Source organism: Gekko japonicus, unplaced genomic scaffold (genome assembly GCF_001447785.1).
Source record: "Gekko japonicus isolate JY-2015 unplaced genomic scaffold, Gekko_japonicus_V1.1 scaffold1501, whole genome shotgun sequence".
NCBI lineage: Eukaryota > Metazoa > Chordata > Lepidosauria > Squamata > Gekkonidae > Gekko > Gekko japonicus.
The window spans coordinates 75975-90104 of NW_015164716.1; the positions used below are offsets into that span (position 1 = coordinate 75975).

Consider the following 14130-nt stretch of genomic DNA (forward strand, 5'->3'; position numbering starts at 1 on the left):
TGGAGGCTGGCATCCCTAGCTATTAGTCTAGTTTTGTCATTAAAAAGTTCCAACATCCAGTACCTTCGTGCAACAGGATACCGTGCCCGTGCTTACAGTGTAACTATGTAATCTTTAGAAACACATGGATGGCCTCACTTGCCACTATGACGGTCATGGAAATGGTTTTGAAGGCGGGAGACCAAACAAATACATCCGATCAATCGAAATTCACTGAGGCCACCTCTGCAAAAGCATGGCAGCTCCTTAACAGCCTTCCGACTGTTATTATTTATGCCCCCCCCTCCTGAATGCTTCCCTCAGGGATGGCTGATGTGCTGAAAAAGTCCTTTGCAAAAGCCATGAAAGCCAACGCCCCCCCCCCCAAGCCCTCAGGATACGAGCATGCATAAACCTGATAACCTGATAGATCTATGCATATCTTCCTTTTTCCAAACAAACAACATTTACAAATGAGAAACTGACTTGTTTTGCATAGCAAAAAGAATTCCTTGTAACAGATGGAGTAGATAAGCAGAAAGCTTGCATGCATTTCAACAGTCTGCTAAGTAAATATGATTTTGTCAGGAAAGGATGAAAATGTGTTTAAGAAAAGATGGAAGAAAGTAGATCGTTGGTTGGAAAAAAATGGGAAACGAATCTCCAAAATATGTTGTAAACAAACAGAAATCTCTTTGTAACTGTATGTGAAAAAGTTAAATAAACTATTAAAAAAAGAAAAAAAAGAATTCAAGTTCCAGGGCCCGGTGTGTGTTTGTGGGGGGGGGGGGGGGCTTTGCTCTGGCCGATTCTGTGCTGCAATCTAGCTTCTTTTTGTCTGCAAAACTAGAGAATATATTGTTGTTCAGTCGCACAGTCGAGTCCGACTCTTCGCGACCCCATGGATCAGCTCCCGCCAGGCTCTCCTGTCTTCCGCCGTCCTCTGAAGTTGGCTCAATTTCATGTTCGTTGCATCGATGACACTGTCTAACCATCTCATCCTTTGCCGTCCCCATCTTCTTTGACCTTCAATCTTTCCCAGCATCAGGGTCTTCTCCAGGGAGTGCTCCCTTCTCATTTGAGAATATATTACAGGGGGGAAATCAAGCTAGAGCAGAAAACTTAAGTATCAGATGTAAATGTTCTAAGGAGTAGAAAAGAGCACAACTCCAGGAGCACCTTAAAAACTAACAAAATTTGTGGCAGGGTAGGAGCTTTTGTGAGTCAGTGCTTGCTGAAGTGTGACTCACAAAAGATATTAATACCCTGGCATAAATGTTGTGAGTCTTGAAGGTGCTCCTGGACTCTTGCTCTTTTCTATCGCTTCAGACAGACCAGCACGCCGGCCCATCATGTTCGAAGGAGTGTTTTCCTCTGCTGCTTCAGGACAACCTTAGCATGCCATCTGTCGGAGACACTGTGCACTGGAAATGCTTTTTGTCCTCCAGCTAATACAAAGCGGTGCTACTTGTAAAAAGAGGGTTTTTTGGAAAGATCTCTCACATGGGTATTCTGGGTATCTTCTGTATCTTATGCTCTGCAAGACTGAAAACTGATAACATGGGTTAACTCATTTTATCCTTACAATAACTCTGCGAGGTGGGCCAGGCAGAGAGATCATTTTTAGCCCAAGGCTTTGCGGATTTGAACCCAGGTCTTCCTGGTTCAATGCCTGGTTCAATGCCAACATTCTATACATTCCCTTGGGTCTCACGTCAGTGAGTTCTTTCTTCATATGAAGTTACACAGGCATCAAATTTTGTCCTGACAGAGGCAGGAGAGCTCAAAACAGTGAGATTTCTATTCGTCTCATAATGTAATTTTTTCTGTGCACGCAGAATTTAGATCATTTATTGTTGCATGGTGATTTTCCATTACAATGGAAGAGGTTTGGGGAGGAATCAGATGATGGTGAAGTCACACTCCTGTATGGCTTTTGGAACAAATACTCCACACTTTTTACATGTTTAATAGAATTCTGAATCATACAAACTTATAGTGTTGCTTCAGTTGAATAACATTGAATACAACTTTGTTGGTCTTAAAGGTGCCACTGGACCCAAAACTTCGTTCTGCTGCTTCAGACGAACATAATAAAAACAGAAAACATTCAAAGTTGTTAATTAAAACCCAAGTGTTCCAATATGAAACTGTTACAAAACATGACTCACAAGTGTCATGCTGTCCACCTGAACTCTTCTGCTGGCAAATCATCTAACCTTTCCAGCAGTCTTTTCTAGCCAAGGAAACATTTTTTGACTCAGTAGTCTCCAAACAGTCTCCTCCCTCACATGAGATCTGAATACCAAATAATTTTTTGGGAAGGTCTGCGGTCTTCAGTTCCATTTCTTCTTCTAAAACCTGAGATATTTCCCCAATTGACTGTTATATCAACTGGGATGAACTACAGAGATCACCATCGGTCCAAAGTCTGTTGTGAGCTGACATTGAGTTGGCCCTCAAGTGTGTCAAAGTAGCCAGCAACAAACGTGCTGTTGTCAGATTTGCTATCTCCAAACACCTGCTTCATTGAGGGGAAATGAACAAGTGAATTATTCCCAAAGGGACATCAAAAACTTCGAATTGCATTTGAAGGAGTCTGCAGAAGAAATCATCCCAGAGACGTGTTTCTCCTTTTCCTGAAGCTCAGGGCTCAAGCTTTTCAGTTTTGGTGTTCAGTCTACAAGAAAAGCCAAGTCCAACCACCAAACCTTGTCATTCAACTAATCAACACTCTGATCTCTGGACTCTAAAACAGCTTGATTTCTTCAGTCAGACATCCCAGGAGAACTTTCCCTTTGTGCAGCCACCTCACTCCTGTATGCAGTCTCAGACCTTGTGTCAACAACACCCCTCCAGAACTACCATGTTCTGATTCAAGTGTGCCTTCTGTCCAGTACCTCCATGCAAACGTGACCCAGCAGAACCCTGGCTGCACAGATCTGTCTCCTAACTTACCTTTTTCCTGCTGGAGAGCCGGGGGTGATCCAAGCCAATAAAAGCTAGCGCTCTGGTGACACGTCAGGCAATTACGAAATTGCTTCAGAAGACAACATTCAAGCATTCAGCATTATAATACACTTCTCATAAACCCAACAACTTTACCACCGCTGGTATAACTGAATTGTAATAGCTATGAACATAGCAACATTTGTTGAGACCGGATCTTTGAACACAGCAATGTTTGTTGAGACAGGATCTTCAGTGCCCTTCAGAAAGGGCATACTCAACAAAGGCACATTGTAAAACACAGTGCCCAGTAACACAAAGAAAGAAGCATGTCCAAAATGCTAACTTAAAGAAGAGCAAGGCTGCTTCTTCCCTGTATGCTCTTCAAAAGCTCCTCTCCTGCTGCTGCTGCCCTTAATGATTTATTTCCCAGGCTTGAGCCTGCAAAGTAGTTAGCAGTTCTGTCCACCAAACTCTAGGCCGGTGGTGTCAAACTCATTTGTTATGAGGGCCGGATCTGACATAAATGAGACCTTGTTGGGCCAGGCCATGTGTGTCATAAAATGTAATGCCAGGTAGCAGAGATATAAACTTTATAAAGGACACAGACAAACACAATTAACTGTCACATTGTTTTCTTACTGAGAAAGACTGGATCATGAGGGAACCTAGTTGCACCCAGGAGAGCCCTGGCATAAGGAGCCCAACAAAACACACAGAGCATAAGGAACCCAACAGAATACAAACACACTGTTGCAAGGCACACAAAAGCTCATACCTTGAACAAAACTTTCTTAAAGGTGCCTGGTATTTTTGTTATATGATCGAGGCAGTCCAGCAAAGCAAGCTCTTACTCGTTTCCTCCCTCCCTGCCTCCATTCAGAAAAGAGCCTCAGTCAGTGGAAGGAAATAAAGGCTTCCCTATGTCTACTGAATACGATTGAGGCAGTCTGGCCAGGACACGAGCCCTGGCTGGTTCCATCCCTCCCCCTGGGAGGAGGAGGGCGAGGAGCCTCAGCCAGTGCTTTACTAGACTCTCTCAATCGCACAGGAGGGGCTCTTGCTGGCGGTAATTCAGGAGCCCCTTTACTAACTGCCCTGCTCTGTGACCCTTTGCTCCCCGGACCCTAAAGGCCAACACGTTAAATGTGTAACATGGGCTACAGAAGCACACTGCCAAATTAAAAATGCAAGTGGATTAAACCGTATTTTATTTTGTTTAATCCTTGACCAAAGAACGGTGCACTCCTTCGATTGGGAGGCATGTGGAGCGGTGAAGGAGGGAGGGGGATACCCGCCTAGCCAGCCAGATCAGCCGAATCAACGCTGGCGGCCAGTGGGGGGACCGAGGTCGCAGCCAGATCGCCCTCACATCCATTTTGTTTAATCTGCATTTCTGATCACTTTGTCTTCTATGCACTCGAGGAGTGGTTATTTCTATCTTGAACGGTGCTGCTTAAGGCAGTGTGGCCCTCAGCCATCCAATGGGTCGCAGAGCCCGCCTGCTAGAGCTCCCATTTATTTTGACTTTTTGGAAAGGTCTGCTGCCGGAAAATGTGGGTCGTGCTTAAGTCACTTCTGGTAAAAAATGGAAGTAACACGGTGGGCCCTCTAGCATTTTGCAACCCCCCCACCTCCAATGGTAAAACCATGGCTCTTTTTGTAGAAAAAGCCCAGCAGGAACTCATTAGCATATTGGGCCACACCCCTGACAGCACAGCTCATTAGCACATTAGGCCGCACCCCCATGTTACCAGAAGTGTGGTCATCCAGCCACACCCACCTTTTACTTGTTATTCTGTTTACCTTGTTTGTTGTCAAAACCCAGGGCCTTTTTTTGTAGCAGGAACTCCTTTGCATGTTAGGCCACACCCCCCTAATGTAGCCAATCCTAATGAGTTTCTGCTGTTGGGTGTGGCCTATTATGCTAATGAGTTCCTGCTGGGCGTGGCCAACTTGGGAGCCAGCCGGAACTCCATTCCTGTGCGTTTCTGCCCAAAAATAGCCCTGGGTAAAACTGGTGCGGGTTCTACCACCCCACTTCCAAGGCAGGAGGCCTGGCATCCCTACGTGCTGCTGGTGAATGGTGGAGAAGCCAAGGTCACCGCACTTCCACAGCGCCCGAGAGGAGGAGCTGCCACCAGAAGCCCAAGGCCAAGGGAGTCCATGCTGGGAAGGCTTCTTTTAAGCACGGGCAAAAAATTAATAAATAATAACTATCATATGGCATTGTGTGTAGTATAGCCCAAAGATCCCAAGATTGTCGGACAGCCTGGATTTCTAGCTCTTTCAGCCGTATACACCACTAGGTGGCGAGCTAGACTTGTTTTCTGGGCTGAGAGAGCTCTGAGGGAGCTGTGACTGACCCAAGGCCACCCAGCTGGCTTCCTGTGGAGGAATGCGGAATCGCACCCAGTTCTCCAGATTAGAGTCCATCGCTCTTAACCACTATACCACACTGGCTCTCATAGGCAGCTTCAGGCACACAGGAGTGCTCCCCTTTTGCCTTTCCCCAGCCGGGCCACCTCTTGCTCTGTGGTCCACCAACGTCTGCTGGGTCATTTGGCCAAGAGCCGGTCTCCAGACTAAGCAGACCCCACAAAGTCAGTCTTGGGTTGCTGTCTCCCTGCAAGTCATAGATGTCACAGTCCCACTGTACACCACATGGGTCAGGCTGCACCTGGAGCATTGCTTGCAGACAGTTCTGGAGGCCTCACTTCACAAAGGATGTGGACAGAATGGGGCGGGTGCAGAGGTGAGTGACGAGGGTGATCGGGGGCCTGGAGACCAAGCCCTGTGAGGAAAGGCTGAGGGACTTCTTGGGAGTGTTCAGTCTGGAGAAGAGGAGGTTGAGGGGAGACACACTTTCTTTCTTTAAGTATTCGAAGGGCTGTCAGAGGAGGGCAGGGAGCTGTTCCTGTTGGCAGCAGAGGAGAGGACTCACAAGAATGGGTTTAAATTAAGGGCGGGAAGGTACTGGCTGGATCTTAGGGAAAACTTTTTGACAGTGAGAGTCGTGCAACGGTGGAATCAGCTGCCTCGGGAGGTGGTGAGCTCCCCCTTCTCACTGGCAGTCTTGAAGCAGCGGCTGGACAGAACCCTTGCCAGGGATGCTCTAGGCTCATCCTGCATCGAGCGGGTGGTTGGAGGAGATGGCCTGTGTGGCCCCCGATTCTGTGACTTGAAGGGCGCTACTTCCCCATGCAACCCTGGGAGCTGCAGCTTGGAGCTGCCTGTTGACTTTGGGGGGTGGTGGGTGGGCAGAGGAGCCCTGTCCTAGCAAGCAATAGGGCGGCTTCTGTGGGGCTGGTGCTCCCTCCTTCACACAGTGCCAGGCTCGTAACCAGCCAGGGCAGGCGCCCGCTGAGCAAGGACTAAAGGATGCTTCTCTGCTGGAGGACAGCTGAGCGTGCCAGGGCCATTGTGCCTCTCCCCGGAGGCTTATTGGCCGCAGGGCTGGTTTCCAAGGCAATGGAACGCATTCTGCTGAGACTCACAAAGACACAGCCCCCCCCCCCCCCCCCCCCCTAGCTAGCAATCCAAAACAGTCCAGTGGAGCCTGGAGCCAGTTCTGTGCAGGACGTCTCCATTGGCTGTGTGCTGGAGAACTCGTTCTCAGGCAAATGAGATTTTAAAATGGGGACTTGGAAACTTCCGGAGGTAAGGAATGCACTTTGGATTTTCACCCACCTGTGCAGGGCAAGGCACATACAGACGCACGCAACCAGCTGTGTGTGACCCATGTGGGTAAAAGGACTCACGGATCGCAGGCAAACAAAATAAAAGGCAGGGCTTTGGGTGGAATATGTTTCAGAGGCTGGCCTAAATTCGCCTGGCCAGGCAGGACAAAAACTGCAATCTCCCCTCCAATTAGCTTTGGGAGTGTGCCCCGTTCAGGCAGAAATGCTAAGATATGCAAATGAATGACACCAAAAGGGATCAGAGTGTGTCAAAAAAGAAAGAAAAAACACTAAAGAGCGCCACGCTATATAACTGTAATGGACAGGACACATCAGCCGATGAATAAATAGCTAAAGACATAAAAATTCAGAAACAAGTGAGATGTCCCCGGTCTGAATAGGAACACAGGATCCTTATCTCATTCCAAATGCAAATTTCCCACCTCTGTTCATATTTCTTAGCTCTAATCAAGCTGATTACGTTTTGCATTTTACCTCGGTGTCCTGACTTCCAACTGACCCTTCTTTCTAACATTCCTCTGAACAAATGCTCATTTGTGTCTGATAAAGCAAGTTTTGATTCATGAAAGCCTCTACCCTGGGGGTGGGGATGGTCTTTAAAGTCTATTGGACCCAAACTGTCTTCCTGGCCCCCAATAGTATTAGTTTATGTTTTGTGGCCTACATTATAACTTTCCTGTGAAGGAGCAGAATCCTGCTGCCATTCATATATTGACACATGTTGGCCAGAAAATTTATCTGAGAGGGGTATTTGCTACACATCATCATTTTTCTCTCCTAGTTTTTGATCTCTTTCATAGAATATTTAGCACATGACACATTCCAACCACACTAGAAGTTATTTATTTTAAAAAGAAACATTTAATATCTTTTTAAAAAACTTTATAAATGCAAGACAAATGATAGAATATTGTGCTGATAACAGCATTTCCACATTAAGGGCAGTCTATAAATACAGTTTCTTTCAACTATATGTTCTATCTATAATACAGGAGGTAAAGAAATGCAGATGCGTTACAGGATGGAAAATTTATTTTTAGAAGAAAATACAATTTTTTAAAAATGAAAATCCTGAAATTTCTTAATAATCCTGACTATTAAAGAAAGTCTACAACTGGGACAACTATAGCTCTGGTCTATTAAAATGTACAGAAAGACTGTTTACATCATTGCACATTATTCATCCCTTTACTTTTCTCCTTGCTTCACAACCTTTAAAAGTTAGGTGCTGACCTGGTCACGCAGGCACGCATATAAAAGGGGGGGGGGGAATACAACGCTGCTAATAAAGTCCATCAGGAAAGCCGCCTGCAGCATTCCAACCAAGACGCTTATTTTCTTTGTCACGCATGAACCAGCAAGCTGGTTAGTTCAAGACAGCTGAATTAGCTCTTCCTTAGTATGCTAAGTGGTTTATTTTTATTTTATTTTTAAAAAATCCCCTCTGATAATACAGCTATGGTCAATGCAAGTCGGTTTTAATTTATTTAAGGCACTTCTTCCTGCTTGGAGGGCAGTGTAAAGTTAAGGCATACAGTACGTTCTCTAGAGGTAACAAAACTTTGGAAAGCTTGATGCTTGACGTAGGCTCATCAGTGAGTTTAGTAGAGGGCTCTGCGAGCAGACGTTAGATGAACTTGTCATGTGTCACTTGAATTTCCATAACTGGAGAAGCCGACAGGCTGGTGAGGACACGCCCCGATGTGCAGAGTGCTTGAGACACATTCCTGGGTTTCACCGGGAGCTGCCCTGACTTCCACGGCTGCTCACTGATCGAGAGGTGCTGTAGCGCTTCTTCACAATCATGCTGATATAGGCCTTCATCAGCTTGGCAATGTCAACCACCTGCCACGACCAAACGCAACATCAGTCAATGCACATTTTGGCTTTATGAATTTTCTGTGCGGGCACAGGCAACGATGAGAGGCCCTCACCCGCAGTCTGATAAACAGCCAAATAGAGACATTCTGTAAAGACTGATCTTTTTTGGTACTGGAGACCAATTATGGACCCTCAGCCCTTTCACATGCACATTTACTCAAAAGTAAGGCCCACTGTGTTCCGTGGAACTATGGTCAGCTAGGCAGTAGGTGTAGAGTTATGTGCTAGGCCTAGGGCTGCCAAGTCCCCCCGGCGGGCGGAAAACCCCCCGCCGCCCCAGAGGCCCGTTCCCCAACGCTGAGGAATCGGGCCCCGGGGGGAACCCCGCCCCAGCGTGCACGTCACAGGGAAGTGACGTTATGATGCCGGGCACGCTGGGGGGGGGGGGGGGGGGCACGGCCATACAAGGGAAAACTCTATGGTTTTCCCTTGTATAGTCGTGGCCCCGCCCCCAGCGTGCCCGGCGTCATGACATCACTTCCCTGTGATGCGTATGCGGTGCGCGCGCACGCACCGGAATCCACACGGGAGTCCCCCGCCGGCAAGGTAAGTGCCACTTGGCAACCCTAGCTAGGCCCAGCAACCTTACTTCGTGTACATGAGGGGCAGTGGACTGACTAGGAAATGGATCTTGGGCTGTGGCCGCTAGCTCAAGGAACACGTTGAAGGAGTAAATTGGCCCATCCATTTCACTGTGCCCGCGAGTTTCTTGTACTGCCCTTTTCTACACCTTTCCCAATGCTATATCTTTTTTGAGGTACTGTACACAACACTGCAAAAGAGGCCACACCATAGATTTATACAGAGGCATTATGATGCTGGCTGATTTGTTTTCAATCCTAATAATCCCCAGCATAGACAGCTTCAAGAAGGGATTGGATAAACATATGGAGCGGGATTCCATCAGCGGTTATTAGACACAAGGTATAGATGGAACAAGGAGCTGCGGTGGCTCAAGTGGTTAAGACGCTGAACTGCAGGCTGTGGAAGGTCGGTAGTTCAGCAGTTCGAGACCCGGGTGCCGCCTTCTTGCTCTGCTCGTGGCTTTTCCACACATTATCTGATGGGCCACGGCAGGTGATGGGATGCTGGCTGAGGGGGAGCCTGCTTGGATTTAGCTAAGCTCTTTTTAAGCATGGTGAAGGTAAAGGTAAAGGTTCCCTTGCTCGAAAGCCAATCAAGTCCGACTCTAGGGTTGCGGTGCTCATCTCCATTTCCAAGCCGAAGAGCCAGCGCTGTCCGAAGACGTTTCAGTGGTCATGTGGCCGGCATGACTAAACACCAAGGCGCACGGAATGCTGTTCCCTTCCCACTGAAGTGGTCCCTATTTATCTACTTGCAAGTTCTTGCTTTCAAACTGCTAGGTTGGCAGGAGCTGGAACTAGAGACACCCGGGTCTCGAACTGCTGAACGACCGACCTTCCACAGCCTGCAGTTCAGCGTCTTAACCACTTGAGCCACCGCAGCTCCCTTTTTAAGCACAGCTGGGGTCTAAATGAGATTCAAGCAATGGAACTACGTGAAAGATTGTAGACTGTGAGATCAAGGTAACGGAAATAAAAATCACATGGGCATTTTTTTTTAAAAAAAAAAGATAATTACACGTGAATACTTTTTTGGCATTAAGGCCTCGGCCACACGGGCAGGAAAATGCGGGGGGGAGGCGTGGCTGTTTGCCCCGGAGCAAACTAACGCGCGACTGCGCAAACAGGCGTCGGGTTGAGGTCCCGTCGGGTTCCCGTGGTTAGGGGGGAGGTGCCAATCACACGCTGCAAAGAAGTTTTTTTTAAAAAAAGTGAAATGTGTGCATGCTCCATTGGGTGCTTGTGCGCATCCGTGGAGACTTGGGGAAAAAAAACCTTTTTGCGAGGAACATGGGCAGGCGCCGGAACTACCACTGGAAATGCGATCAGACACCCGTTTCTGGAAACTAGTACCTCCGAGGTACTAGTTTTTTACCCCGCATCTTTGGTGGGAAGCCTCGGGTGCGCCACGGGAGCTCTACGCTTCCCAGATGTGGCGGTGAGATCGCGCCCGGAAAATCCGCCTATCTTCCATCTCTCTAGCATGCCTAATGCTCCGTGTGACCAGGGCCTAAAACAGAGCAACTGTCGCATCGAGTCAGTTCAAGCTGGCATTAACACTAAGCCCAAACAAAACGCGAAGGCCACAGAACGATGGAAGGGCTCCCTCTGGAAACTGGCCTGCGGTTGATTTGTCCTTCTGAAAACAAGCAGGAGGAGGGGCAGCACAGCCAAAACCTTCCAATCCTCCCTTACCTCGCTGGTCCCAAACAGCAGCTCCCTCTCATCGACAACGATCTTGTAGGCGTTGGCAAAGGGAGCCCCAAAGGAGAGGATGTGTTCGTACGGGAAGACTTCCAGCGGCCTGCCCTCACCACGCTTGTAGACAGAAACGGCGTCGGCACTCACACCCAACCAGAGCTCCTGAGGGAACCCTCCTTCTTTGCACTGGGGATGGAAAAACCAAAATACAATCAAGGTGAAAACAGATCTCGGCAACTGACTAAATCCTGCTAGAGATATGAGAGTCCAAAGGCGGGAGTAGAAAAGAGCAAGAGTCCAGGAGAACCTTCAAGACTAAGACAATTTGTGGCAGGGGAGGAGCTCTCGTGAACCACTGCTCACTTCTTCAGGTATCCGACGTTATCTGAAGAAGTGAGCCATGACTCAGGAAAGCTCCTCCCCTGCCACAAATTGTCTTAGTCTTGAAGGTGCTCCTGGACTCTTGCTCTTTTCTGCTGCTACAGACAGACTAACACAGCGACCCATCTCGATCTATCCCCAAAGGAGGGGACACAGAAAATAATCTGTGGGAAAAGTCATGCTCCCCATCTCATGGACACCCCCACCCAGTGTTCCCTCTAAGCTGAGTTAGTGTGAGCTAGCTCTCAGTTTTTTAGCCTCCAGCTCACAGATTGTTGTCTTAGCTCAGGAAGGAGGGTTCCAGAGCAAACTGATTTATGCAGTGGCCAAATTGCTTGCTCACAATTTTAATGACAGTAGCTCACAAAGTAGAATTTTTGCTCACAAGTTTCCACAGCTTAGAGGGAGCACTGCCCCTACCCCAATGTTTCTAATAGACAAATTGGAAATTCTAGAAGACATTGTGGGGAAAAAACAAACCTTCACTGAAATATTTTCTCTTTTGGAAGAAGGGGAATGCTTTTTAAGACAAGGTTATTGTAACGATTCCTTGTTTATATGTGGGTGTGTCTTTAAAAGTTTGGATGCATAGCTGTATGAAAGTCTAGTGTGGTTGAAACAGGCAAGTGGTGTGATTGGTGAGTGACAGAGAGAGGGAGGGGTTTTGGAATGGATGCTGTGTGGATGATTTGAATGTCTATCAGGAGTGACTGTTAGAGTTTTGACAGCTGAAAAAGACAGTTGTTAAGTCAGTTAAGTTCTGTCTCTGAGGGAAGGAGACTTATCCCTGTGAAGCAGTCTTGTGTGATATAAGAGTTATGAGTTAAATATTTGTGTGTGAAAGGAGAGACATTCAGTTCTGTGTTATAGGAGTTACAAGTGAAAGCTGAGAGTCTAGGAAAAAGTACAGTGAAAAGTGTTACAAAGTTGCTTGAAACCTCCCTGTCAGTAAAGGAGAAGCTTGTGAGAGACACCAAGCATTTGTTCAAATCATTCCCAGTACTGTTTACATTGTTTACCCTCGCATTTATGCTTTCTTTAAATAAATCCTATTTCCTTCAAGTATACCAGCTCAGTAAAGAATCCTTCCTCAGACCACATAGATCCTCAAAAGCTTAAACCCTCTATCCACCTACCCTGTTATTGAAATAGTAAAACATAAAGGTTTGGAAAGCCTTATAAATTTCCTGGTGGCAGCCGGATTACCCAGTAGAGAAAAACATAAAGAACACTTTTAAAGGGAAACCAGACCTCCCCAAATAAGGGGTCGTCACAGTTATATTCACTTAGAATACATGGTATGAAGACTTTTGCATCAGACAATCCACAGTATTAGAGATAATATTCATTTAAATGTGATTGATTTTGTCCACAATTTGTATCCCATAAAATGTATGATAATACACTATTGAATAAGTCAGTATTTTCAATATTATAAAGTTTAATCTATATATCTAATAGCCAAGGCGCCCCCTGCGTGCGGATATCTAAATCCGCACATCGGGGGCACTTGGGGGGCAGAGAGAGTTTCCTGCACATTTGGGGCAATCCCCAGATGTGCAGAAAAATCTAAAAAGTTGAAAAAAGTATATGGGGGATATTTAAATCCTCCCAAAAGTACAAGAGTGTTCCCTGCGCATGCGTAGAGAATGCCCTGGCAACTGTCCCACTGCTGCCGCTGGGGCCTTGCGGCCGCCACTGCCACAAGAGGGGGGAGGGGGGAGAAGGCTTGGTGGGCCTCATGGGTCTGCCTGCTGGGCTCACCTGCTGCTGCTTTCTCCTCCTGCAGAGCTCCTCCTGCTTCTGCAGGCCAGGAGCTGTGGGGAATACTCCCCCGCCCCCGCGAGCAGGGGTCATTTCCTGCAGGAGTGCACACGAGCAGAGCTCCGGCAGTAAAGAGCCCAGGGGGCGGGCACATGCAACAAGCCCCGCCCCCTGCTCCCAGCAGCCCTCAGTCAGAGCAAGAAGCAGACAGCTAAGTTGCAGAGCTCCCTCCGGTCCCCCGGTCCTAAACAGTCCAGTGGCACCTTTAAGACTAAATTTTATTCAGGCACAAGCTCTCCCTCCTCTGAGAGGACAGATCTGCACGTTCCGCACCCCCCCAATAGCTAGGAGTCCAAAACAGTCCAGTGGAGCCTGAGTGGTGGGTGTTGCCTTCTGACACACTTCCGGTGATGTCAGGGGGTGTGGCATATGCAAATAAGTTATGCTAATGAGCTCCTGCACCTCTTTTTCTACGAAATGACCCTTGCCCGCGAGTATCGCGGGTCTTTCTTCTTGTTAATATCTAATGTTTCAGGTCCTGTTGTGACTGTATGTGACTATTTTTGTCCTTGTTTGTTTACTACAAAATTGGTATTTTCCTACTTTTATTATCTCCTATCTCTTAGATGGCAAAAACTAAGACATATTATGTAGGTGGTAACACAGATTACAGCAATCTGTAGCTCTCTGTGTCTTTAGTATTGAGCATGTTTGCAGTTTCACTTGTAGTAAACTAAGTTTATACTTTTAAATGCCATAAATGTGCCAAATAGTACAATTTTTGTGCTAACATTTATATATTATACAGTTTAGGTTGTAGAGCAATAAAGTAAGTTTCGGATTGCTAAGGGAAGTAAGTGTTGCACATATTTCATTTCCTCCTGCCAAAATTTCCATTTTTTTTCCTTTTAAAAACCAGAAGAATGAACAGTTTTTTCCTCGCATGGCTTCAAAATTTCCAGAAATTGTACACCTTGAAACCTGCAACAATTTCCTATTTACAGCTACGACTATTTTCACTTCTATAGCACTTTCCAGCACACGACAGGCCTTACGATTATTTTGTCATTTAGACTCAAATCCCATCAATTGTGAGTTATGCTGGAAGCAATCTAATATATAAGACAGAGTTTTTCTAGCAGTGGGAGGATGTGAAGCATCTCGAAGGTCTACTGGAACATTCCACACTC

The 14130-nt window shown here is 46.9% G+C and overlaps 1 protein-coding gene across 1 annotated transcript in view; it reads right to left on the bottom strand.

Annotated features, from left to right (window-relative positions):
- Nucleotides 1-7630: 7630 nt before the first annotated feature.
- The window catches only part of MYO10 (myosin X), a 179969-nt gene continuing 173469 nt past the window's right edge, over nt 7631-14130 (bottom strand). The window contains 2 exon segments of the mRNA XM_015409567.1: nt 7631-8474; nt 10790-10981. Of these exon segments, the coding sequence (XP_015265053.1) occupies nt 8364-8474; nt 10790-10981 (303 nt within the window). The 3' untranslated portion in view covers nt 7631-8363.